The sequence below is a fragment of the Curcuma longa genome, chromosome 8 (assembly GCF_044706935.1).
Source record: "Curcuma longa cultivar G26 ecotype Majalengka, Jawa Barat chromosome 8, ITB_CL_G26_1.1, whole genome shotgun sequence".
Taxonomy (NCBI): Eukaryota; Viridiplantae; Streptophyta; class Magnoliopsida; order Zingiberales; family Zingiberaceae; genus Curcuma; species Curcuma longa.
Window position 1 is genome coordinate 2,560,831 of NC_133868.1, and position 26,360 is coordinate 2,587,190.

The following is a 26,360-nucleotide window of genomic DNA, read 5'->3' on the forward strand; positions in this document are numbered from 1 at the left end:
TTTATTCTTTGTTAAGTTTTTTTTATCGCTTTTAGGATTGGTGCTTTGATTTTAACACTTCACGAAAACTATTATGAAGAAGGCCCTTGCCAAGATTGATTGAATCTTCATCATTATAACTTTAATTGATAGCAACGGATATTTAAATTAGTCAAATGGTAATGAAGGGGCTTTTGGCAACAATTTCTATAGCGGATGCTTCTATAGGAATTGCGTGAGGAACATGCTGGCTCACTTGTATACGAAGGCAGTTTCAAAGATGCATTGATACAAAGCTAAAGTAGTCTTTTTCCATTTGGAGACTAGGAGTGAACAATACATATACATTACAATTGTACACTGACATCAGGAGATGAAGAACCTATTTTGTGTTTGCAATGTAGAAGACCCTTGAATAAAGTACAATGCACAGGAAGATAGCTACAATCAAATCTCCTTTGGCAGACTGATGTCTAAGAAATAAAGGCTGAAAAAAATGTACCTTGTGAGAAATAAAGGCTGAAAAAAATGTACCTTGTGAGTTAGAATAAAGATAAATACAAAACAGGAGAAAATACAACAGTTAAATCACATTGATCTTACATTACAATGTTCAAGTTTATTGATTTTCTCGGACCAAAACCAATTTATATACTAGATATGGATACTATTTGAGTTTAGTTGATTAAGAGTTGTGATGCAGCCAATGGTTAAATAAGCATGGTTCATAGACACATTGAGAGAGATGTTGTGCTTTTGAAAGAGTGAATAATAATTAAAGATACTAAGTGTGGAAGTTGTTATCTGCATGTAGGTGCTTAGTGTATCATTCAATAGGCCCATTATGGTTTGACCTCCTTAGAACATGTGTAGAACCGAGATGTTTAGTTCGAGAGTGAACTGATAAAGCATTTGGATGAGCAATAACCTTCCAGACATGAAAGCCATGCCGAAGAACAATGCCTGAACAGCCTGTTTATGTCCTGCATTGTCAAATGCTGTAGGCAACATCTCATGCAGCGTGAGGAAGGCCATCACTCCACCAACTATTAATTAGTTCAAAGAAAATACAACAATTAGAAAATTTAGCAATGGTATGTATCTTTTGTCAACTTCTGGAGATAAAGAATTGGCAAGCAACCTGATCCCAGTAACCCTTCCAGAATTTCGGGATTTAAACGTCTTGGGAAAATGTAAGCTGCATTAATCAAGCATTCATATCAGAAGGTAAGCATATAATTATTAACAAATTTTGTTAATGTAAAACTGGGTGCACCAACAAATTTGAACATATCTTAATTCTGAAAACAAACAATAGTTTGGATAAATCAACAAATTTGGAATCTAAGTAAAATGAAAGAATCCAACTGCTTAGAAAAAGAATGCTCCGCAGCCTTGTAAAATTTGATATCATTTTAACAAAATGAATAAGTGATGCAAGAGTGACACATGAGGAGTTATATTTCAATGGGTCATAACTTTTAACTCGGATATCAGAATAAGGCACGGTCGATTGCTAATCGAAGCTCTTTCAGAGACTTTTATTCGGTACTAGGTAAAACCTGTACCAACCTACTTTCGGATCCATCCAACATCATTTAATACTCTGTCCGCGGCTTTGAACTGATTTTTTACTAATTATAGTAATTTTCTATTTTTAAATTTTTTTGGTATTTTTGACTTTTTTAAGTTAGGGTTTAGATTTACAACTTATTTATAGGCATGTTAAGCCGTACACGATCAGTTTGGCTGATTGAATAAAATTTTTCTTTTTTGGCACAACCCCTAAAGGAGGCGTCGTCGTAGCTTTCTACTCGTTTTTTCCATTTTCTCGAACTTGTTCTCTCCCCAATTCTTCTCTAATCTTCCGCCTCCAGAATAATCACTATTCTATCCAGCGTCAATTGGTATCAAAGCGCATCAGATCCAATGGAAGATCGTTGTGATCGTGGTCGTGGCAGTCGCGGTCGCAATAATTAAGTTCCGATAGAGGAATCCCAATACCATAATCGTACCGTTCAAGATGTGGCGATTGAGGATTTGTGAAAGCAAGTCGCACAATTAACCTAGCATTTGGCGACACGGGATTTTGAAGATCAAAGGAGTTATGACCGTGATTTTGCATCCACCTTCGACAACCCTTACCACCACCACGATAGGGTCTCGGAGCGTTAAGGTCAAGAGGAATGGTATGTAGACTTCGATTTTAGAGTTGATCTACTTGGGTTTTCAGAAACCTTATAAGTAGGAAGATTCGTTGATTGGCTCAACGAAATAAAAAAAAATTTATTACAAAGAGGTGTCCGATCGGATGAAAGTAAAGTTGATTGTCATCCAACTCAAGAGCCGAGCATCCGCATGATGGAAACAGCTACGATGCTCACGAGAGAAACAACGCAAGACCAAGATCACCGACTGGGAGAAGATGAAAAAGAAGATGAGAGCTCACTTCCTTCCTTTCGGCTACACTCAAACTTTGTTTCAACGACTTTACATGTTAAGGCAAGATGTGAGATCAGTCGATGGTTATACGGAGGAGTCCTACCAGTTGATTGCCCGAAATAACTTATCAGAGACAGTGGAACAAATGGTGGCACGATACTTGGGGCGATTGCGCCAACCCTTGTAGGATGTCCTCAGTCTTCATTCATTGTGGACCGTTTTAGAGGCTTATTAGCCTGCACTGGCCGTTGAAAAATAGCACAGCCAGAAGCTAATGGTTAGAGGTGACCAAAACAGCCGATCCCGCCCTCAAGATTCACGTCCTTCATAACAACAATCACAACAGCAGCCACTACAGATTAATTCTAAATCTGCTAGATGTTATCGTTATGATGAACAGGGTCACAGGGCCAATGAATGCAGGACGTCTGCTCCTTCTACTGCTAATCAAAAAGGTAAAAATTTATTGATCGAAGACGACGTGGAAGATGAGAAGGAGACAATTGATAAACCAGTGTATGATGAGGATGAAGTTGACAAGGTGCTTTATGACGATGGTCATGAAACTTTAGTTGTTCGCAAGAGTCTACTCACTTCAAAGGGCAACTCGGGAGATGATTGGTTGAGAACCAATATATTCCACACTAGTTGAACAAATGTTGATAAAGTGTGCAAGATGATTAAATAGCGACAGTTGTGAGAACGTTGTGTCTGATAAGGCTGTCCGAAAATTACAATTGAAGACAAACCATCATCCGAAGTCATATAAATTATCATGGTTGAACAAAGACAATGAGGTAACAGTAGATAGATGATGCCTTGTATATTTTCTATTGGTAGTAAATATTTTGATAATGTTTAGTGTGATGTGGTGGCTATGGATGCATGTCATGTATTGTTGGGACGACCTTGACAAATATGATCACAGTGTTATTCACGATGGCCAAAAGAATACTTATATTCTACACATTAAGGGAAAGAAGATTATATTAATGTCACAACTGAACGGAATTACTCCAATTCCGCCAGCCAAGAATACTAACGTGCTTTGTGTTTCCAAATTTATAGATGAGAAACATATCTACAGTCCAACGTGGATATCACACTTTGATCACCTCCGTGTTATTTTTGAAAAGATGAATAATGGAGTGCATATACGTCAACAGGAAAAAATATTCTTTTTTTACTACGTCGGTATCTTTTCTTAGCTTTATTGTCTCGATTGATAGTGTTCACGTAGATCTAACAAAGATCGACGTAGTCTTAAAGTAGCCTCAACCAAGGACCTTGCATGATGTCCAGAGTTTCCATGAATTGGCTTTTTTCTACCGTCGATTCATTAGAAACTTTAGCACTCTGATTGCTCCCATCACAAAGTGTCTTAAGGGATGTAATTTCAAGTGGTCTGAAGAAGCAGAGACTAGTTTTCAACTAGTCAAGAAGAAGATGATTGAAGCACCGATGCTGGCACTTCCTGATTTTGATCATTTATTCGAGGTGAATTATGATGTATCTGGCATTGATATTGGGGGTGTACTGAGTCAGTCTGGATGCCCCGTTGCTTTTTTTAGTGAGAAATTGTCCAGATCTAAGAAGAATTACTCTATTTACGACTTAAAATTCTATGTCATTGTTCAATCCTTGAAACATTGACATCATTACCTCATCCAGAAAGAGTTCATTCTATTCATTGATCACGAAGCCTTGAAGTACATCAATGACCAACACAAGCTGAGAAAGCAGCATACCAAGTGGGTGGCTTATTTACAGGAGTTCACTTTTACGCTGAGACACCAAGTAGGGAGCCTGAACCACGCTGCAAACGCCCTGAGCCATCGCTCTTCATTACTTACCACTATGAGTACCAAGGTTGCAGGATTTGAAGTTTTCGTAGATATGCATTCAACTAATCCTTCATTTGGGAGGATATTTTAAAATGTACGAAATGATCACCGTCATAATTTTATTTTGTATAATGATTATCTGTTTCGTGGATTACAGTTGTGCGTTCCAAATTATTCATTGAGGCAACAAATTATCAGTGAACTTCATAATGAGGGTTACTTAGGTCGTGATAAGACACTGGTTGTCATCTTCGCACGTTCTGATTGGCCCAAGTTGACTAGTGATGTTGCTCACTTTGTAAACCGTTGTTATGTTTGTCAACGGTCTAAGGGAATTCAGACAAATACTAGCTTGTACACTCCTCTACCTATTCTTGAAACTCCTTGGTTCGATATCAGCATGGATTTTGTATTGGGTTTTCCCTGCACCCAACAAACTTCAAATTCTATTCTAATTTTGGTTGACAGATTTTCTAAGATAGCACATTTTATAGCTTGCAGAAAAACTATGGATACTGTCCGAATTGCCCATCTTTACTTCAAAGAGATGGTGCGTTTACATGGCGTTTCTAGATCTATGACTTCAGATCATGATACAAAGTTCATCAGTCAATTCTAGAAGAGCTTATGGAAAAAACTGGGAACACAGTTGAACTTTAGCAGTACCTACCATCCTTAGACAGATGGTCAGACCAAGGTGGTGAATCGAAGTTTGGGCAATCTTCTGAGGTGTCTGACAGGAACTAAACTGAAGCAGTGGGATTTGACATTACCTCAAGCAGAATTTGCTTATAATCGATCAAGAAATAGGACCACGGGTTTAAGTCCTTTGAGATTGTCTATGGACATAACCCATCTAGTGTGTTGGATTTGGCCCCTATTCTCCGTATAGGACGATTTTGTCCTAAAGAAGAAGAGATGTTAGAGTATCTTCGGGGCATTCAGGAGCAAGTGAAACTGACTATTCATGACAGCAATACCAAGTATAAGACTCGGGTCAACAATCATCGTCGTCAGGTACTTTTTGATATGGGTGATTATGCTTAAGCAATTTTGACTCATGATCATTTCTCGGTTGGCGATTATAATAAACTTAAAGATCGAAATTGTGTAAGATACTGCAGAAGATCAATGACAATACATACAAGTTGTACCTTCCGAGTCACTTGAAGACTTCTGACATTTTTAATGTGAAGCATTTGAGTTTGTATTCAGGGGATGCTGATGATACTTCTATGAACTCAAGGACGAGTTCTTTTCAACTTGGGGCGACTGATATAGGGGTGGCACGAGGAGTCGAATTTCAACGAGTCATAACTTTTGACTTAGATATCAGAACGAGGCACGATCGGTTGCTAATCGAAGCTCTTTCAGAGACCATTATTCGGTATTAGGTAAAACTTGTACCAACCCACTTTCAGACCCATCCGACATCATTTAGTGCTCCGTCCGTAGCTCCAAATTTATTTTTTACTATTTATAGTAATTTTTTATTTTAAATTATTTGGTATTTTTGGCTTTTTCAAGTTAGGGTTTGGGTTTACAGTCTATTTATAGGCGTGTTTAGCCATTTATGGCCAGTTTGGTTGATTGAATAAAATTTTTCTTTTTTGGCAAAAACCCTAGAGGCGGTACCGTCGTGGCTTTCTATTCGTTTTTTTCAATTTCTCGAACTTATTCTCTCCTCAATTCTCCTCCAATCTTTCGCCTCCAGAATAATCACTATTCTATCTGACGTCAATAAGTCACTTTTGTTGCATAGAATACAAAAAATAACTTTGATCTGGTAGTCAATCATGGCATTTCATTCCATAAGAGGAAATCAAACAAGTAAATCTAAAGACAAGATATGTTAGTTTTCTTTTAGCTCATTTCTTTTGTAATTGAATGATTTTTAGTTTTGCACATCAAGAAAAAGATTTTTGAAATTGGCTCCCACTAAGCTGAATAAAGAGTGCAATAATAATTCATAAGGAAAGACAGACATACGCTACAAGGCAAATCTGATCCACAATATTTTTTTGTTAAAAATTAACTTAACTCAAATCTCTGAATTTCTGTTATTGTCATATAAAAAGGGCGTAGGCAAGATTCGAACCCATGACCTATTGAAATCTGCAACCCTTAAAACAATTCCAATAACCAAGGGGCCCAAGAAGAGTTTGTTAAAAAATTTAGAACGGAATTATATTTATAAACGGGTCGAGTTTAGAGACCACTTAATATAAATAGGGAGGGTTTTGATTATTTTTTGGAAACTCCTCCTCCCCCACCTCGAAAACGGCGCCGCCCTCCTCCTTTTGGGTGGAAATCCTTCTTTTGGGTGGTAGCTTACCAAGGAGAGAGAAGATCCAAGGGGTTCTTGTAGATCCGGACTCACCCAAGCGAGAAGAACGCATAGACGTAGGAAGATCGCCGAGAAGGTCTTCGTTTTCAGAATTCTAACGAAAGAATTGTAAGAAACTTAGCGTAGAAAGTAAGTACATCTCTCACATGCAGTATGAGTTGCTCTGTTGTTTTCTTTATTCTGTCCATAGTATGTAGAGCATGCATAAAGTATTATTTCCATGACATCATTTTATGTTAAAGCATGTGTAAATTGTTTAATTCTTTCCAAATTGCATGATATAAGAAGTATAAGAAAAGTATTTTACTTTAGACAGGCGGGTATCGGGCGCAAGGCCCACGGGCACAAGGCCCATAAGAAAAGGAATTCTGGGCACAAGGCTCACAAAGAATTCTGGGCACAAGGCTCATAAGAAAAGGAATTCTGGGCACAAGGCCCACAAAGAATTCTGGGCACAAGGCCCACAAGAAATTTAAGTGATACCTCGCTGGGCCTAAAGAAGGATGTTTATTTATTTTCACTTATATATAATATAAGTTTTTCTCATGTCATTTCCAGCATTTCTTTCATATAATAGCATCAGTTATTACGAAATTTTCTATGGTTTTTGTGAGTTAGATGATGTACTTACTAAGCGTTGCTTATAGTTTGCATTCCTCATATTGCAGATAAATAAAAGGAAAAGTTTTAGGAAAGAGGAGGCTGCTGGAAAAGTGTTTGATGTGTGATGTCGACGGAACCGCGGAATAAGATCAAGAAATTAAATAAATATTTATTTTATGTCTAAAAAGTTATTTATTTCTTTTGCTTCCGCATGTTAAACAGAAAAAGAAAAGTTATTTGAATTATGTTATTTAATAAGTAAAAGTTAAGGAAAGTTTAAAGTACGTAACGTCTCCCTATTAGTATAAGAAAGAAGGGGAATGTTACATCATATGAGTTAGGTATTATTTATTTGTTTCATGATTTGTCAAAAAGAAATCATGTGTTGATTGACTATTGGAGACAATGTGTATTAACTTCTCTAAATGACACACTTAACATCAATCTATCACTAGATATTCTTAATTTATTGGCCATTTAGGTAAAAAAAAATGTAAGTATCACTTACAAGTTTTTCTCAAGAATTTCAAAAAGTTCGAAAAGAATTCTCAAGTGAATAAACAGATGCTCTAGTATTAACATAACATGACTACTAATCAGACACATGTAGCAACTGGACAAATTCCTGTAGCAGTCAACACTACTATGTAGACATATGTTTTATCAAAAGACGAGGAAATTTGTTGCCTGATAGCTAGCTATTCTTTCAAAATAAACAGAAAGTTAAGTCCAAATCCAGAAAAACGAAAACGAATATAGGAAGTTCCAAATAAGTCACAAAATCCTTGGCAATCCAAAATATTAAGATAGTAACATGTAATGGGATACGCACATACCCACAAGTATCACTCCTAGGGGTTCAGCAAAACCAGAAAGTGCTGCCAGTTTGAAAGCTTGCCATTTGCTGGTTCATGTGGATACCACACCAAAATAGACAAGGCATTAGTCTCTTCTTGCTAAAGAAAATAGGAATAGTATACGCACTTTTTTTATTTGCTCAACTTTAGTTAATTTATAGGGCAAAAGAAGCAAGTACCAAAATCTATACCACCAGAAAAATACCTTTCAGTAGCATAATAGATAGGAAGAGCAACTGCAATACCCTGTAATGGAAATAATAATAATGTGTTCATTGAAGATGAACTCTCAACTTCAATTGATATTTTTACAAAATCAAAATTGACCAAACTGCATCATGGTAGATAATCAGAAAATACTCATGATATTCAACTAGATATTAAAAGTCAATGTGGATGTCTATCATGCTCTAAAATGTAGCATCAACAATATAAAAAAGATAATATGGTTCAAGGAGTATGATTCATATGTATATTTCAACAATAATAATAATGTGTTCTTGTAATCTGAGAACTTACCCTAGGGAAAATTTGGAACATAATAAGTATTTCAATAAGAACCATACCTAACCTCTAAATCTTTTTTCATGAGTCACAATCCACCTGAGGATCATGCTGGTCAATTGTTGTATGAAAAAAAAAAAAAAAATGCTCTTTGATGGTGGCTAATGCTTCCTAATTGGCCACACAACAATGGACTTCACGGTCAGTACTTGTTTTGTAGGATAACTTCAGCACAGACCTTTGGTCAATGCAATGTTTGTAACTAAGAATTATGCACACTGCAATTCTTTTTCCAATCCGTTTGACAAATTATGAAAAATTAAAATATGGGTACATATTCCAACTACCACAATTCAAAATCATAAATGTCATAGATATCTATATCTAGGTTCATGGTAGGTTAGGGTATCTTTATAATTGCATCTGGATTAGAACGAATAACTTGGTTCGGGTCCTACTAAGACCACCTTGAAGGCCTGATCAAAAAAGGTAGATCTATGTTCAACTAAAAACCATACAATTATTAACAAAAAGCAAAAAATAGAAAGATCAAGTTCCTCGGCATATTACGAGTGAGAAAGGCAGTGCTTGAATGTTTATTCATAAAGAAAATTAAGCTGAGAAGCATTAAAATATGATTGACCAAACTATAATCTTTTATTATACCTCAGGAATGTTGTGAAGAGCAATAGCCAGAACCAAGTTAATGCCAATTCGAAGTCCCTGTAAGAGTTGCAATGAAGTAAAATAATCAATAGAGGGCTACCATAAGAGGAAAAGGGAAAAGAAAGAGAATGGTCGATCCAATAGATATTACACTGGTAAAATTTCCTAAATTCTCAGTTGAAGGTGGAATAAATTTTGTTTATGTTTAACATTCTTTTAACACAGAAAAAGAAATATAGATTAAAATCACATGTCATCACTGAAAACAATGCTAGAGGCACTTCTGATTATTTTAAGGAGTTGACAATATATAGAAGTAACTTCAATTTTATTGAAAAGACTTCCAAAATCTGAAATATAGGAGCACTCAGAAGTTTAGAGTGAGAGGAACCCAATCCAATGCAAAGATAACATTAAATACGTATATTTTAATATGTATATATATATATAGAGAGAGAGAGAGAAACCTCTACAACGTACTAGAATTAATACCCTATGTGAAACTATACTCTAACATAGTTGGTTATTTTGTGAGTATATAGAAAAAAAACATAAGGTAGCTATTCAGAAATGATTCCAAGAACTCTGTAGATCTTTTTCATTTTATTCAGATAGAAATTTGTCAGAAGGATACATAAAAAAATAAAGAATAAAAGAACTTTATGCTCAAAATTCAATTTCATGGATAGATTAGAGAACAAATCGCAAGGGTTGTGAAAAATTAACTAGTAGTCACAAGGCAGTATTAGTGTTCGGATGATAAGTGGCTATTTGACAGAATTAATTAGGGTTATATTAGATTGTTTTGATCATATTTTATGTCATAAATTGGGTTTTGAGCTTATTTCTTTATCTTGGATGAATTTTAGGTCTTCATTTCTATTTCTTATTAATTTGAGATAATTTATGAGTATTAATTTGTTGTATTTGATTTTGCAAGAAATTAGGATGAAGATAATAATTTTTGAATCCAATTGCAATCAAGCCCAATTGCAAAGAATTGAAATTGGACTAAGGAAATCAATTCAAAAAGCCCACAAACAGGCTTAATTTGGAGAAAAATCAATCCTGGTTTAAGTCTGGTTTAAATTGGATTCAGTTTGGTTCAACAAGGTTCAAAATCGGTTCTGGCTCAAGCTTGGGTTTCAGTTTGGTTCAGTCGGTTCAGTTCATATTGCTTTCAGTGGAGCATTGGGTTCAAGCCGTCGATTCATAAGATTTAAAAGGGGACGGTTCACGTCAAAGGGGGGCTCGGCTGACTATAGGTTTTCTCTTCTTCTTCGGAATTCTCCTTCATCGCGCGATTCCGGCTGAGCTCCCATCCCATCCATCCCTCCCCCTCCATCACCTCCTTCTCTAATTCCAATTAGCTGATCAGTGGCGAGCGGCAGGAGCTGCGGTCGACGAGCGCCGACGCAACCGTAGGAGTCTCGTTGACGTGGTTGCGAACGCGAGAGTTCTTCCAGTCCCCGTCAGTCGCAGGAGATCGCTAGAGTGGCCAGCTCCGGCAATTGGTGACGACGGCCCTTCCGCACAATAGGGAGTCAGCCGTGAGTGGTTGCTCCGTGAGCTCTCTATCGCTCAGCATCCACCAAAGCTCCGAGCAGCGGAAGCCTTTGCCGACGTGGTTTCGAACGTGGGGGAAGATCCTGTTCTGAGCTCCGATCATCTCTCATCTACCGATGAAGCAAGGTAAGGTTGTCATTTTCTTTCTTGTTTTGACTTTCTATTTATGGACGACAGGAATTAGGGCAGAGGAAGGAGCTCCAGATCTTGTTTTCTCCGATCAATCCTCGCCGAATTAGTCCAGCTCGAGCGAGGTCTTCACTCCTGTTGGCGCAAAATCCACTAGAGTCCCATTTCCTCTGTTTGGTGCTCGATTGGGGGAAAAATTAAAACCCTAACCCTAATTCTAACTTAGCTTTTTGTTTCCTTGTTCTTGCTCTGTTCTGTTCTGATTACACCATCAAAAACACCTTTTTGTTGATTTGTTTGATTTTAATTGAGTACTTGAATTGGATGTTGAATGATTTGCTTAAATTGTGGTTGTTTGGTTCAATTGGAATTGGATCTTGAATGAGTTGTTTGGAATTGATTGTAGTTGGTTACATGATGTTAAGTTGTTTTTATGCAAGTGTAAATTGATGATTGTGAATTTGATTAATGTTTATGAATAAAGTATTTTGTATTGTATGTTATGTGTATTTGTTGAATGTTGTATTGTTAACTGTTGATGTGGTTTTTAATTGTTGTATGCTGCATGATGTGAAATCCATGTTGTATGTTAAACTTTGATAATGAATTAAAATTATAGAATAGGTTGTTGTTGGATGAAACATGTTTGATAAGGTTGCATAATAATTTGTAGTTGGCCATGATTTGTGAATAATGAAAGGTTCTTGCTTGTGTAAATGTAGATATATAGTTGTTGTATGCTGTATTTTAGTTGTTGTATGTGGTATGATGTGGAATTCATGTTGTATGTTAATGTAATTATGTGAAGTATGATTAGATCAATAAATAGGTTGTTGTGTGAATAATTTGTGATTAGGAATGTATAATAGGTTTTAAGTTGTGAGTTATGTATAATTAATATTCTTTTGGTAATGGTAGGATTTAATTGTTAATGAATGAATTTTGTAAATATTTAGAAGTGAATAAAGTCAACAAAATAAAACTTCGCACCATGTGTCTTGGATAAACTTCCATTATTGATTCCATGAGAGATGACCTGGACTTCTTCTATGTTACTTAAGCGATAATTAGGGGTTTGGTTAATTATAAATTTTAATTTTGAAGGGTGTGAGTGACAAAATAGACAAAGAAAATAAATAAAAATAATTTAACAAACAAACACACCCCATCACTCGTCAAGCTAGATATCCCTGGACAACTCAATACGGTCTAGTCAATCAGACTACACCTCTTTCGACTAGACTAATTGGGGAGGGTTGTGATATAGTGGAAGCCTACAACTGCCATGTGGCCAGAGATCTGGAATGATGTGGAGCTATTAGTCAAAATTAAAAAGGATTAGATAAATCTTGAGGGATAGGAAGTTGGCAACCTCAGCCTTGGGTTCGCGGGCCCTAACCTCTATTCGATCTCATGCGTCGATCTTGTCGTTAAGCCTCAGATCTCGACCCCAACCTCAAGCCTTGGGTTCCGACCTCGACCCCAAGCCTCGAGTCCCGACTTTAGCCTCTATTCGGTCTCATACGCCAATCTCATCTCAGCCTTGGGTCCCGACCTCAGCCTCATGTCTCAAATATCGACCTAAACCTCAAGCCTCGGGTCCCGACCTCAGCCTGAAGCCTTAGATCCTAACCTCAACCTCAAGCCTCGTGTCTTGACTTCAACCTCTATTCGGTCTTATACGTCGAGCTCATCTCTACTTCAAGTCTCTCTTCATCCACTTCTAAGTTGAGCCCAAGAGGCCGGTTCGCCCGTAAGATCATAAAATCCTAAGGTTGTTTTGCAAGAAAAATATCCCGGAAGACATGGACAATTAGAGCACATATATTAAAGTATACCATAAATAGTACCACGTATTTTAGAATAAATCTTAAATAGACGCTGATGTTTCCAAGATTGACACATGGGTAACTCAATAAAAGGTTGCACCTACCTAGGGGCATAGGTATGCACACATGAAATCCTAATTTCTCCAAGCCCTTAATCTCCTTTCTCTCACAAAATCCTAACTTAAGCATCGGAGTGACTTGCAGGGATTCATTCCGACATCACGCTAATCCTTTTTCAGAGTGCTATTCAGGTCTCTTTACCCCCTTCTAGTAATTATCTCTTGGGAGCATGTATGTTAGCCTATTCATTGACCGGTAGCATGATCATCCATGGTATTAGGCTGGAATACTAACGAAAGAGGGTGCCAACGTGGGATGCCATGCAAGCCCTATTAACAGTCAGGCATGCCATGTAGGCGACTGCATGAGCGTAGTGCCATCTGTCCACTATCCGTATGGAAGAAGGTATGGTGTCAGTGGTGACTTGTGATTGGGCTATACATCTGACACTGTCGAGCCATTAGCCAAATGTCACCTTCTACATAGCCTAGTTTGCTAGTCGGTGTTGCGCCACGGGAATCACTGAGGATGATTTCTCCATATCTTCATGCAGACATAACACTCGTCAAGGGAACAACTCGGGCCAACTCTTTATTTGGACATGATGCCTACTACATGGAAGTTGCTTAGGACAACTCCCCATTGCTCTCGCCCATTGTGACTCCCACGCACCAAGAGGCTTTTGCTGAGCTGACCTTCCCTGATCTCAACCTTATCATTGCGCAGGACAGTAGAAGAGGTGCTTTACTCGAATGGGTTTTCCATCCGAGTAAAGGGAACAACTGAGGATGATTTCTCCATATCTTCATGTAGACATAACACTCGTCAAGGGAACAACTCGGGCCAACTCTTTATTTGGACATGATGCCTACTACATGGAAGTTGCTTAGGACAACTCCCCATTGCTCTCGCCCATAGTGACTCCCACGCACCAAGAGGCTTTTGCTGAGTTGACCTTCCCTGATCTCAACCTTATCATTGCACAGGACAGTATAAGAGGTGCTTTACTCGGATGGGTTTTCCCCAGATACATAACATGCCCCCCTCTAAGTCGGATTGAAGAGCGAAGTCGAATAAAATCTGATTGAATAAGTATGGGGTTGTTAGAAACAATAGGGCCAAGAAACCTTCTCGCTCGAGAATGTCATTAGATAAACAAGCCCATTAGAACACCAAAACATTGATCCCACACTGACCAGAGAGTAGAGCTTGACCCCACAATCGTGGGAATAATATGAAAACCATAAACCAAGAGCTTTAAGAGAACCAATTCCATCCCAATTGAGAAGAGTCCACAGTTGATAGGATAAGGCTAGATTTTAATAGGAATGACCCCACCCTGACTAGGGAGAGAATCTTTATCCCACGGTCATGAGGATAAGTTCATATTTTAATATATTGGGTTAATCCCACTTTGACTGTGGAGAGAAACTTGATCCCGCAATCATAAAAATATGGTCAGATTTCAATATGGTCTATCCTATCCCAATTGGGGAAAGAAGCTCGATCCTGTGGTCGTGAGGATAAGACCAGATTTTAATAGGGTCGATCCCATCTTGATCTCGTAGTCATGAGGATATGACCAGATTTTAATATGGTTGATCTCGCCCCAACCTGGGAGGGAAGCTCAATCTCGTGGTTGTGAGGATAACGACAGATTTTATATGACTGATCCCTCCCCGATCTTGGAGAGAAGTTCGATCCCACGGTCATGAGTATAAAGTTAGATTTTAACAGGATCGATCCTGACCTGACTAGGGAGAGAAGCTTGATCTTGCCGTCGTGAGGATAAAGTTAGATTTTAATAGGATCAATCCTTCCCTGACTGAGAAGGGAGAATCGATCTTGCGGTCCTGAGGATCTTACGGTCTCAACCGTAGCACATCTGACAGTGGATTTACAATGAGAATGATGGTATACATGTGAGCATTGTACGACATACTTCGAATGTCTTCTCAAATATAATACTTTGTCAGATATGATGTGAAAATTATTAATTCGTCCCCGATCTAGGAGAGAATTCGATCTCACGATCGTGAGTATAAAGTTATATTTTAAAAGGACCGATCCTGGCCTGACTAGGGAGAGGGGCTTGATCTTGCCATCGTGAGGATAAAGTCAGATTTTAATAGAATCGATCCATCACTGATTGAGAAGGGAAAATCGAGCTTGCGGTCTCAACTATAGCACATCTAACGGTGGATTTATAATGAAAATGATGATATACATGTGAGCATTGTAGGACATACTTTGAATGTCTTTTTAAATATGATACTTTATTAGAAATGACATGAAAATGACTCTTTAGTTATTATATAGTTATGTATTCGTTGTTGATATATATTACTTCTTCATCAAATCATATGAACACAATTTTAATATAATCGGAGAAGCAACTCGCTTGTGGTAAAAATAAAGCAATGAATTTGAGCGCTTTAAGCTGAGTGCAAAGATTTCTATCTATTTAAAGTCCCTTTCACTGGATGCTCCATGAATGACTCTGATTAATTGTTAACTAATTATCAACGTCTCAAATCAAGAACAGAACTCTGCGTACGATCTTCGCAAAGAAGAGACGTGTAATCATTGGGTCTCGCTCACGATTAATCCAGTAATTACGGAGTCTTCCAATTAAATTAATCTCGCAACGCAACGTATTCCACGGCACGTAGCAAGAACAGAGCAGAGCTATAAATAGTCGAAACCCATCGCTTAATCTCTCTCACTAAGCTCGAATTAGTTGATCCATTAACTGATTAATTAATCAGTTGTTAAAGCGTTTCGAGAGCAGCTGATGGGTAGAATTCCCGTCGCCACCTTCACCGTGAAGCAATGCCTCGTCTTGGCGGCCTTATTCGCTGTAATATTAACTACCGCTTGGGGACGCAAGCTAAGTTATCCAGAGAGCATGTCCATGGTGGAGAGGCACGAGCGGTGGATGGCGCACCACGGGCGCGTCTACCACGATGAGGCAGAGAAGCAGCGCCGCTTCGACATCTTCAAGTCCAACGTCGAGTTCATCGACTCGTTCAACGCCGCCGGCAAGCACAAGTACTCGCTGGGCGTCAACCAGTTCGCCGACATGACCAACGAGGAGTTCAAAGCTTCCTACACAGGCTTCAAGAATATGATCGCGGCGAAGCCGATCAGGAAGGGAGGATTCAGGTACGATAACGTGTCCGCAACGCCGGCGAGCGTCGACTGGAGGACCAAAGGCGCAGTCACTCCCATCAAAGATCAAGGGCAGTGTGGTATGCATATATGTGCCTAATTTGGAGGAACAATTTAGTTAATCATTGCTCGAACTGAATCTGCGTTTGCACGAGCAAAACAGGATGTTGCTGGGCGTTCTCCGCCGTGGCGGCGATGGAGGGCATCACCAAGCTCACTGCCGGCAAGTTGATCTCTCTCTCCGAGCAGGAGGTGGTGGACTGCGACGTCCACGGCGAGGACCAAGGCTGCGACGGAGGCCTCATGGACAACGCGTTCGAGTTCATCATCAACAACGGCGGCATCGCCACGGAGGCCAAGTACCCTTACCAGGCCACCGACGGCACCTGCAGCAAGCAGAAATCCTCCCCCTCCGCTGCCGCCATCAGTGGGTACGAGGACGTGCCGGCCGACGACGAGGCGGCGCTCCGCAAGGCCGTGGCCCACCAGCCGGTGTCAGTGGCGATAGACGCCAGCGGGTCGGCCTTCCAGTTCTACAACGGCGGCGTCTTCACCGGGGAATGCGGAACTGATCTCGACCACGGCGTCACCGCTGTGGGCTACGGCGCGACGAGCGACGGCAGCAAATACTGGCTGGTGAAGAACTCTTGGGGTGCCGATTGGGGGGAGAACGGCTACATAAGGATGGAAAGGGACGTGGATGCTAATGAAGGGTTGTGTGGTATCGCCATGCAAGCTTCCTACCCAACTGCTTGAAGTCATTAGTCTATATATATATATATATATATCTGCATGCATGCCTTACGTGCAAAGACCCTGTTGTCAATTAGTATTTGTATGTATTGTTACCGCAAGGTGTACAGAGAGACATGTGCGCATAGTCTTTCTTCAGTGTGCCATTTATGGTCTTCAGTGTTGATGAAAGTTTGTAAATGTATGTGATGGCAGGAAAGAATACTATGTAAAATGAAATTCTAATTAGTCAGGGTACGAAATGTTAGGCAAAGTTAAAAAGGTTAAGGACTGAATTTTTAATAGTGTGAAATCTTAGCTAATCAAGAAAATCATATGTTAGCAAGGACATCTAAAAAAATCAAGGATCGGATTTTTGACAACGACAAATCATGGAGATTGAATACTTGGCAAGGAAGTCTCAAAGGCATAGAACCTTTTGGACAGATTGTAAGCTTTGGTGAACTCTGAGAGTACGCTTGATTTAAGTTATCATATATAACATTAGTTATGTAATTACTTGAATAAGATTATAGGGTATAAAACATAATCTAATATTGTTTGGTATAATTTATTTATTTAAAAAGAATAAAACATAATCAATTTGACATTTACTATATTATCCTTTATTCAATTAATTTTTAAAATAAGATAAATTAAATTAATAATATTAATGATGATAATAAATTGATAGTATATATAAAAAATAAATATAATTTATTTATAATTATTTAATTTAAAATAAAATTATATATTTTTAATTAAATAATTCATTAAAATAATTATTTTAATAAAATAAATTGTTAATTTTATTTTAAAATTTTAAAATAAATAAATATAATTTATTAAAATAATTATTTTAATAAAATAATTCATTAGATTAATAAATATAATTTGGTATCTTATTTTAATAAAATAATTTATTAATATAATTATTTTAATAAAATAATTTATTAAATTAATAAATAGAATTCATTGATTTTATTTTTTAAAATTCAAAATAAACTATATATATTAATAAAATAATTTATTAAATTAATAAATATAATTTGTTAATTTTATTTTTTAAAATTTAAAATAAATTATCTCTTTTAAATTTATAAATATTTAAATTAAAATTTATTGAATTAATTAATTCAGTTTTAATTAGGTTCACATTACATTTCAATTAATTCAGTTTTAAAATCGGAAGGTAATCATGAAAAAAAATTTCGCTAACCTCAGAAATCCTTAGGCTGCTAAGATAATCACATTTCTTTGTTATAATCCATATGTGCTGATGTGGCAGTGATGTTGTATTATTTGAGAATCGATTATAACTTGAACCAAATAAGGTTATCATCGATAACCTTAGATAAATAATTGAGGTTATCCACGATAACCCTCAACCAAACGCCCCCTGAGAGTTGAGTGATATGTACTCAATGGGCAAGGATAGAATTTTACTTGAGGACACTCAATTATCAGAATAATCATTCGTATCGTGAAAACCAATTGACTAAAACTAGATCTAGTCTATTGGTATAGGAGTCAATTAATAAATGTAGTCAATTGACTAACAAATGTCAAATCCTAATCTATTCTAATTTCATAGTTTTGTCTAGTTGACCTATGGATATAGTCAATCGATTGATGGATACAATCAATTGGCAAAATCTCAAAGATCATTTAGAAATTTGTGATTTTGGCTCAATCAACCAGTAGATGCATATATTTTACTAGCAAAGCTTAAAGAGTGTCCAGAGATTTATGATTTAACATAGTTGACTAATGATTCAATCAGTCGAATGGTAAAGATTTAACAAAGATTTTTGATCTATTTTAGGTTTGTAGTTTGATTTAATCGACTAATGCAATTTGCAATCAACTGATGATAGAATTGATTAGGAGTTAACTTGGCATCCAACAAAAATAAGGTGTTGGGGTAATCAGGTCTAGCTTGGACATGATAAAAAAAAGGTTATATTTTGATATTTGAGAAATATATTTAGATAAGTCACTAGGTCAATATTGTTGGGTTGCAAGGGTGCAAACATAGTCCCACATCTAAAAAACACAAAGAAAAGATCATGAGTTTAAAAAGGATGGAAGATATTTCCATTGGTATGAGACCTTTTGGGGAGAGCCCAAGAACAAAGTCATGAGGGCTTAGGTCCAAAGTGTACAATATCATGTCATTGTGGAGATATTTTGATTCCATCGGTTCTAACAAGTGGTATCAGAGCGAGGCCGCTTTTCAACAGACTAACTGTCGGAAGAGTCATAATCTAGATCTAACCATGTGGGTTGAATCTTAAACAAAGGAAGTGGGTGCTCCTATGTCTGAATCAAGAGGACCAGATGTTTAGTCCAAAAGGATGTCCATATCTCCACAATGATATGATATTGTCCACTTTGGGCCTAAGCTTCATGGTTTTGCTCTTGGACTCTACCCAAAAGACCTCAACCCAATGGAGATGCTTTCCATCTTTTTAAACCCATGATCTTTCCCATGTGTTTTAGATGTGGGACTATGTTTGCACCCTTGCAACCCAACAATCCCCCCTCAAACAAAGGATCACTGGAAGCTCCGCTACCATTTCTCATGGTCCGACTGCCATTTCTCATGGTCCGGCTGCCATGTCCCTCATGGTCCGAGCCTCCCCTACTTCCTTTGTTTTTCCCCGAGGGTCCCCACATGGTTAGATCTGGATCATGGCTCATCCGACGGTTAGTCCGGTGAAGAGCGGTCTCGCTTTGATACCAATTGTTGGGTCCAAAAGGATGTCCGTATCTCCACAATGGTATGATATTGTCCACTTTGGATCTAAGTCCTCATGGTTTTGCTCTTGGGCTCTACCCAAAAGGCCTCAACCCAATGAAGATACTTTCCATCTTTTTAAACTCATGATCTTTCCCATGTGTTTTAGATGTGGGACTATGTTTGCACCCTTGCAACCCAACACCAGATACCAGGCAGAAAGTTCTAGTTTCGGCTGGGCAGGAAGTCCTAATAGGTCGGGTGGACTGAGGGGCAGAAAGTCCTAGTATGTCGGGTGGACCGAGAGGTAGAAAGTCATGGTGGGCCGATGATTCGGACATTAAATGGAGACTTTCCATTTGAGGGGGGTCTGTGGTCCTTTATTTGAGGGGGGAATTGTTGGGTTGCAAGGGTGCAAACATAGTCCCACATCTAAAACACATGAAAAAGATCATGTGTTTAAAAGGATGGAAGATATCTCCATTGGTATGAGGTCTTTTGGGGAGAGTCCAAGAACAAAACCATGAGGGCTTAGCTAGGCCCAAAGTGGATAATATCATGCCATTGTGAAAATATTTTGATTCCATCGGTTCTAACAAGTATTGATTGAATACTTACTTAACAATGAGGAAATCCAAATGAGTCTACATGGACTAAACAATTGAAATTGATTGAAATTCAATAGGTGTTCCGAAGGTAAGGAGTCTCAAGACACGAAAAGTCCTAATGGATTAAGTGAACCCGATACTAGGTAAGGATGAAACCATGATAAGTTAAGGTTGACGAAAAAGTCGTAAAGATATAAAATCTCTTGGCATGACATAAATTCAATTTTAGAGTGGATGAAATTAGAGTGTTGTTTGACATGCAAAGTACAGTAGTTGATGATGAAACTAAAATAATGAAGTTGTGATTTGGTCAAATTCAAAGTTTAGATCAGTCAGTTGAAGAGGTTGAAGAGGATAGCAGTTAATTGATGGAATAGTGGATTAGGCAGTCGAATCTAACTGAATATCAATAAATATTTTATATTTCTTACTGGGGATTAGTCAGACAAAGCATCATCAGTCAGTTGATGCTACACGTGGATGTCGGAAAGGAGCCATTAAGTGGATAAAGTTACAATCAATTGGAGAATAAAGCAATCAACTAATTAGTTGATATTTTAGGCTCGAGCAAAAGTTATATCTTCATGTGGTTGGTATTGTTCCTACTTTGTGTTTGTATTTTGAATTATTATTTTATAGATCTCATTGTGCTAATATGCACCATAGATGAACCCGAACGAAAAAGAATGAGTGTTCATGCACTCCCCCTAACTACTACACCAATCCTAACACAAGGTTGTTGCTATTATTTGTATGTCATTCGATTATGTATTAGACTAATATCAATCGATTAGAGATAACAAATAATTAATCAATATGATACATCCTTAATGTGTAGTTGACTCAATTGCAAATCAATTGACTGGGGATCAAATAGAACCAATCAAAATGGAATATACCTTAAAAACAATTGACTCAATTATAGATCATTTGACTAATACTCTAATTAGTAGATGAGTGATGAAATAAAATTAAAGAAAAAATATGTATCGAAAGAGCATTATACTAGAGTAACAAACCAATCGTTAAGGAATCCTTGAATAGATAAATTTGAATAGTAATGATTAAATTCACAATGGACATTGCAGTCAATTGGTGAATAGTATTTGTGCAATATCCTGTCCCAAATGAGAAGTTTCAATGATTGATACTTATTTAAATTTATGTTAATAATGTTTGTGTGTGCACCTATGTGCCAAGACACTTTTATGTATTTGTGAATAATTATTTCATAAAGGTAAATATTTATCATTAATCATTTACTTTTCTGTACGTATGTGATTGATGATAAAGTCCCACGGATTAATGGTTATATTGATCTGTAAATAATCCTTGATCAGATAAATATCTAGAAGGGGCATAGATATCTAGATCAACGTTGAGTATGACTAGGTCGAGATAGACCGAGGGATGGATATCCAAGTTGTACTTGGGGGTGCCTCAAGTTTAGAGGTACACTGGATACGACCCGCTCAAGAGGCGACCACATATTAAGCATCATTGGTCAATCCTCTTATGAACGAGTGTAACTGATCTTTTGACTTGAGATCTTCATTTATTCTATGCGTGGAGTTATATACTTTGATGTCGTTAAAAGTAGTCTTTAATCGGATTATGATTCATACGGTTATTGGGTATACGACAAAACGTAGACAGAATAGTATTGAATCAATAGAGGATTCATCGCTCTCTTGGATTAGGGAGATAACATCCTAGCCGCTTGATAGAGATATTAGTGACTCAAAATTCATGGTCAAGGTGGAATGGTTTATCATTCTAGAAGAGTCTATTGTATATTGGAAATCAAGTAAAATAATTAATTGGTGATGATGCATAGTGCACTAAATTAATTGGGATGTAGTCTAGATGAAGAGATTGAATTACACAGTAATCGGTTCAAGATGGTTTTAGTTTATAACTAATATTTTATCATGTTGGGTGGCTAAAAACTGTTGTTAGACGGTTACCTTAGTTTGTGTATGGATTTACACAGCCTTCGTGTATAAAACTTAGAGGGTCGCACGCATAGCACATAGACATGAACAATATATGTAATTGATTATTTTGGTGGATACTAAAATTAATCAATTTATTATTTTTGAATAAGAATTAATTAGATTATTAATTAATTCTGAAATATTGGAAGTTAGAATGGATCAAGATCAAATATAATTTTATTTGATCCAAAATGAGAAAAATTGAATCCTGATGATTCTTAGAGATTATTAAAATTTAAAAACTTTTCATCCTTTTTACATTAATGAGGTTTTTTTTAATTAATCTTATATTAATAAAGATTTTTTTATATTTTCTTTATCAATCTTATATTAATGAAAACTTTTCATTTTCCTAAAGCTCTTTATTAATTTTATTAATGAAGACTTTTCAATTTCTTATTAATCTTATATTAATGGAAGACTCTTGATTTTCTTTATAATTAATGGATGAAGACTCTTCATCTTTCTCTTAGAGGATATAAATAGCCACCCTTGAAAGAGAAGAAGGAGTAGTAGAAAGAAAGAGCTCTCTCTTCACTTCCCTTTTCTTCCATCAAAAAAGATCCATAGTGCTTCCAAAAGGTTTTGACGATCCAAGAGGCTAGCACCTAACGGATCGAATCGAGTTCATGATCTAGTGCACGTGGATACCGCTAGAGGAGTCACACTTGGGGCTCTTACTTGTTTGTGATATCATTCACAACCGTCAAGAAGTACGAGGTATATTGTTCATTTTATGTCATTTTGTTTAAAATTATATGTACCACGAAGATCCATGTTATTTAAATACATCTTCCGCTGCGCTCGAGATTCCTACAAATAAGTTGGATATCACTTGTATTACGAATGTGCAGGATAAGACAAGTCCTCGCAGGTCTGGGGACTAGATGCAAGGCAAGAAAAATCATATCCAAGAAGATTAAAGGCCAAATTCTTGGCAAAAAAAGTCAAGGGTCAGATTCTTGGCAAAGAAGTTCATGCAGATTGAAAGATCGGATGCAAGGGAAGAAAATATCAAGAAGGTCAAATACTAGATTTTTGATAAAATGTGGAAACTTGAGCAGATTGCGAGATCGGATACAAGGGCAGATAAAGACCCAGAGACGAGGAAACTCCAATTCAAGTATAAAAGTCCAGGGAATATGAAGTTCATTTGACATGAGGTAATTGGGAAACGAGGGTAATTGCATCAACAATCGATTGGTGATGCCCACCAATTGATTGGAATTCAAATTTCAGGATAATCTTAAACGTTGATCCAGAGTTAGTAACCGTTCAATGAATAGTGAATGGTCAATAATCGATTAGTGAGTAATGTCAATCGATTGGTGAGTAATGTCAATCGATTGATAATAGCAAAAAGGTGCAAAAACGGTCTGATTGATGCATGTTTAAAAGGGGTTTTCTCCACCAATGGAACAATAACACTTCCAAAAAATTTCCTGCTCAACCCAAGCTCGAAAGCTCTCACTTTCAGTATCTTCAAGCAACTAAGAGGAAGAGTCTAGTGCTAAAAATGTAACTCTATTCTCCTCTTCTCTCTTATTGTAGTTTTCTCTCTTTTTGTTAAAATTTATAAACTTGTTGTAATCCTACTGTAAAAAAATTTCTCCTCCTTCAAATTTGATTTGAGAAAAAGGAAATTAATAGAGGTGATAAAACGCTAGGTTAACCTTGGACATAGTCGCCTCAGGAGAGACAATGAACCAAGTAAAACCACCCACATTAGTGATTGTATGTGTTGTACTAATTTCGCTTCAAAGTTTCTACTACGCATTCTCAACGACGAAATGATTAGAGTTATTCATCTCCTTCTAGCTCGCAAGGTTCAAACAAATAGCAATAGTCGACTCATGGTGGCATGAGAGTCAAGCTGCCTATTGGATTTTGATAAAGTCATATAAACACAACCTTGGGCATTTGTCCAAAGTTAACAACAACAAACTACAATGAAAATGGTTACTGCTTTTCATGATCTAACAAATTGTATCAAAGTTTAGTCACTCTAGAATAGGCTATGTTATAAGAATTTTGTCGACCGTTGAACCACATAAACAAATATTTTTAACTAGATAATTATATTAAGTCAAATAAATTGATGCATTAACACATTTTAGTATGGATTTGACAAATACAATTAGAAATTTTAATTTTGAGAATTGTATGAAGTTTGAGAAATGTAATAATTTTTGAAGAAAATCTATTTTGCCTCGCTAGATGTAGAAATAAATCTCTTTATAAAATTTTCAAAGATTTATGAAATTTCTAATACATTTTAGAAATTAACATGTTCGTGCTATTTAGGAGCTGATTAGTTGTATTAATTACTCATCAATTAGCTTTAAATTCAATCGATTAATGTCTAGTACACAATAAACTAGGCCATAGAACCAGTCAACTAGAGCAGTCCGCAATTAATGTTTAGGATTAGAATATTCAATATGATTTTAATCATGATAATTTAGATATTAATATAATAATCCATATAAGGGGTTCGAAAATAAATTAATAATCATTTAAAATGTATTTAACCATAAAAGGATAAATTCTAGGGGTGTCTTTTTAATATGTATTAAAGGAGTTAATAAAAATTTTCAAAATTTCTAACATGATTTTAATTAATATTTTTTTATAATTTTAATGAATTATTAAATATTAAAAAAAATATTATTAGTATAATTATAAATTAAGTATGAGTAATCGATTAATAATTGAATCATTTGAATAGAAATTGAACAAATTAATCTTTTTTAATTAATCGAATCGGTCAGATTTTTTAATAAAAACTAAATAAATTAAATTGATAAAATATTAATTAATTTAATTAAAAATTAAAATAATTAATTTTTTCTCATTTTTCATCCATCGAGATGGACGTAGCAGTGGCTTACTATTTTTAATTTAACCGAATTTAAAATTTTAAAATTGAGATCGAATTGAATTATATTTTTTAAAAATTGAGATCGAATTTTTGAATTAACCATATTAAAATTTTAAATTCGATTTGCTCATCCCTATCGTAAGTTAAGTGGTTGAATTTAATTTGAAATTTTGATATTTATTAGAGTTGTCAAACGGACCAATCCATAATGGGACGGATCAATTTACTAAAAATCTATCATATGACAGGGTGAGACAGACCGATCCACCAACTTGGTAAGTTGAAAAATATCCAATTTAACTCAAAATGGATTGCGGGTTAAACTGGCCAACTTACAAGTCCATCAAAAATAAAAAAATATTAAATTTGAATTATAGTTTACATTGATTAAGTTGAAACTTTTAAATTGAAATTATAATTTAGACGGATTAAATTCACTAATTTATTAAATTTTTTATTTTAATTTTAAAATTTAAAATAAATTAATAAACTTTTTAAATCCACGGATCAACTCATTTTAAATTTGATTGATAAAATTTTAATTTAATTTATTTAAATTATTTAAGAGATGGATCTATTGGACAAGTCCAATCTAAATCTATGCTGTCTGGAAACGGCAACTACACTGACGTCTCCGTTTCTGAAACGCTGGGAAACGTTTCTATCCGTGGAAACTTACAAGAAACGGCTAGATTTGGGAGAAGGCCGTGCGAGCTGCTGGGAGCAGGCTGTGCGCCGACATAAAGGTCGCGCCTTTCCACGTATTTCTCGCGCGCTTTTGATCCGCAAACTAGCGGTTTCGCTCGGAGGTCCGCTGCCGGTCGGCCGATGGAGACGGAAGTCGGCGGCGTCGGCTCCCTCGGTGGTTAGAGCTCTCCGTCGCCGTTCCTCGTCAAGACGTACGAGATGGTGGACGACCCGACGACAGACTCCGTCGTCTCGTGGAGCGCCAGCAACGCGAGCTTCGTCGTCTGGAACGCGCCGAAGTTCTCCCGAGTCCTCCCCTGCTACTTCAAGCACAACTTATCCAGCTTTGTCAGTTAGCTCAACACTTACGTAAGTGGAAAAAATCTTCCAACAAATCTCTGTTCGTTCATCGATCGGGTAATCTCGCCGGCGTTGTGTTTGTTGAATTGCCTCCACCGGTTGAACATCCATATATGTGTTTTTCCTAATGTTCTTCTTGTTGTTTGAAGATAATCGAGGTGCTCATCTTCTCTGTTCATTCACTGATTCTGTAATCTCACCGGCTTTGTGTTTGTTGAATTGCCTCGATCGGTTGAACATCCATATCTGTGTTTTTCCTAATGTTCTATCCGAGTAGCCATGTTGCAAGAGGTAGGCATCGAGCAATAAAGGCTCTTGTTGCTCTTCCAGCAGCTCACACAGCCTTCTCCCATGGCGG

General features: G+C 36.8%; 2 protein-coding genes across 2 annotated transcripts in view; one reads left to right on the forward strand and one right to left on the reverse strand.

Annotated features, from left to right (window-relative positions):
• Positions 1–389: 389 nt before the first annotated feature.
• LOC141834111 (zinc transporter ZTP29-like) overlaps positions 390–26,360 on the reverse strand; it is a 35,050-nt gene continuing 9,079 nt past the window's right edge. Inside the window, exons 5-10 of the mRNA XM_074721559.1 lie at positions 9,243–9,299; positions 8,278–8,318; positions 8,052–8,119; positions 1,121–1,177; positions 908–1,025; positions 390–466 (exon numbers count right to left, since the gene is read on the reverse strand). Of these exons, the coding sequence (XP_074577660.1) occupies positions 427–466; positions 908–1,025; positions 1,121–1,177; positions 8,052–8,119; positions 8,278–8,318; positions 9,243–9,299 (381 nt within the window). The 3' untranslated portion in view covers positions 390–426. The remainder of the gene's footprint in view (positions 467–907; positions 1,026–1,120; positions 1,178–8,051; positions 8,120–8,277; positions 8,319–9,242; positions 9,300–26,360) is intronic.
• LOC141833153 (senescence-specific cysteine protease SAG39-like) lies at positions 15,621–16,753 on the forward strand. The gene is made up of 2 exons (XM_074720538.1): positions 15,621–16,077; positions 16,161–16,753. The coding sequence occupies exons 1-2, from the start codon at positions 15,621–15,623 to the stop codon at positions 16,751–16,753; spliced, it is 1,050 nt and encodes a 349-aa protein (XP_074576639.1).

Bases quoted from the DNA above. Each gene is read 5' to 3' on its own strand.
- LOC141833153 (XM_074720538.1), top strand. From the start codon at position 15,621: ATGGGTAGAATTCCCGTCGCCACCTTCACCGTGAAGCAATGCCTCGTC. The intron at 16,078-16,160 runs GTATGCATATAT...CGAGCAAAACAG, and splicing joins CAAAGATCAAGGGCAGTGTG to GATGTTGCTGGGCGTTCTCC.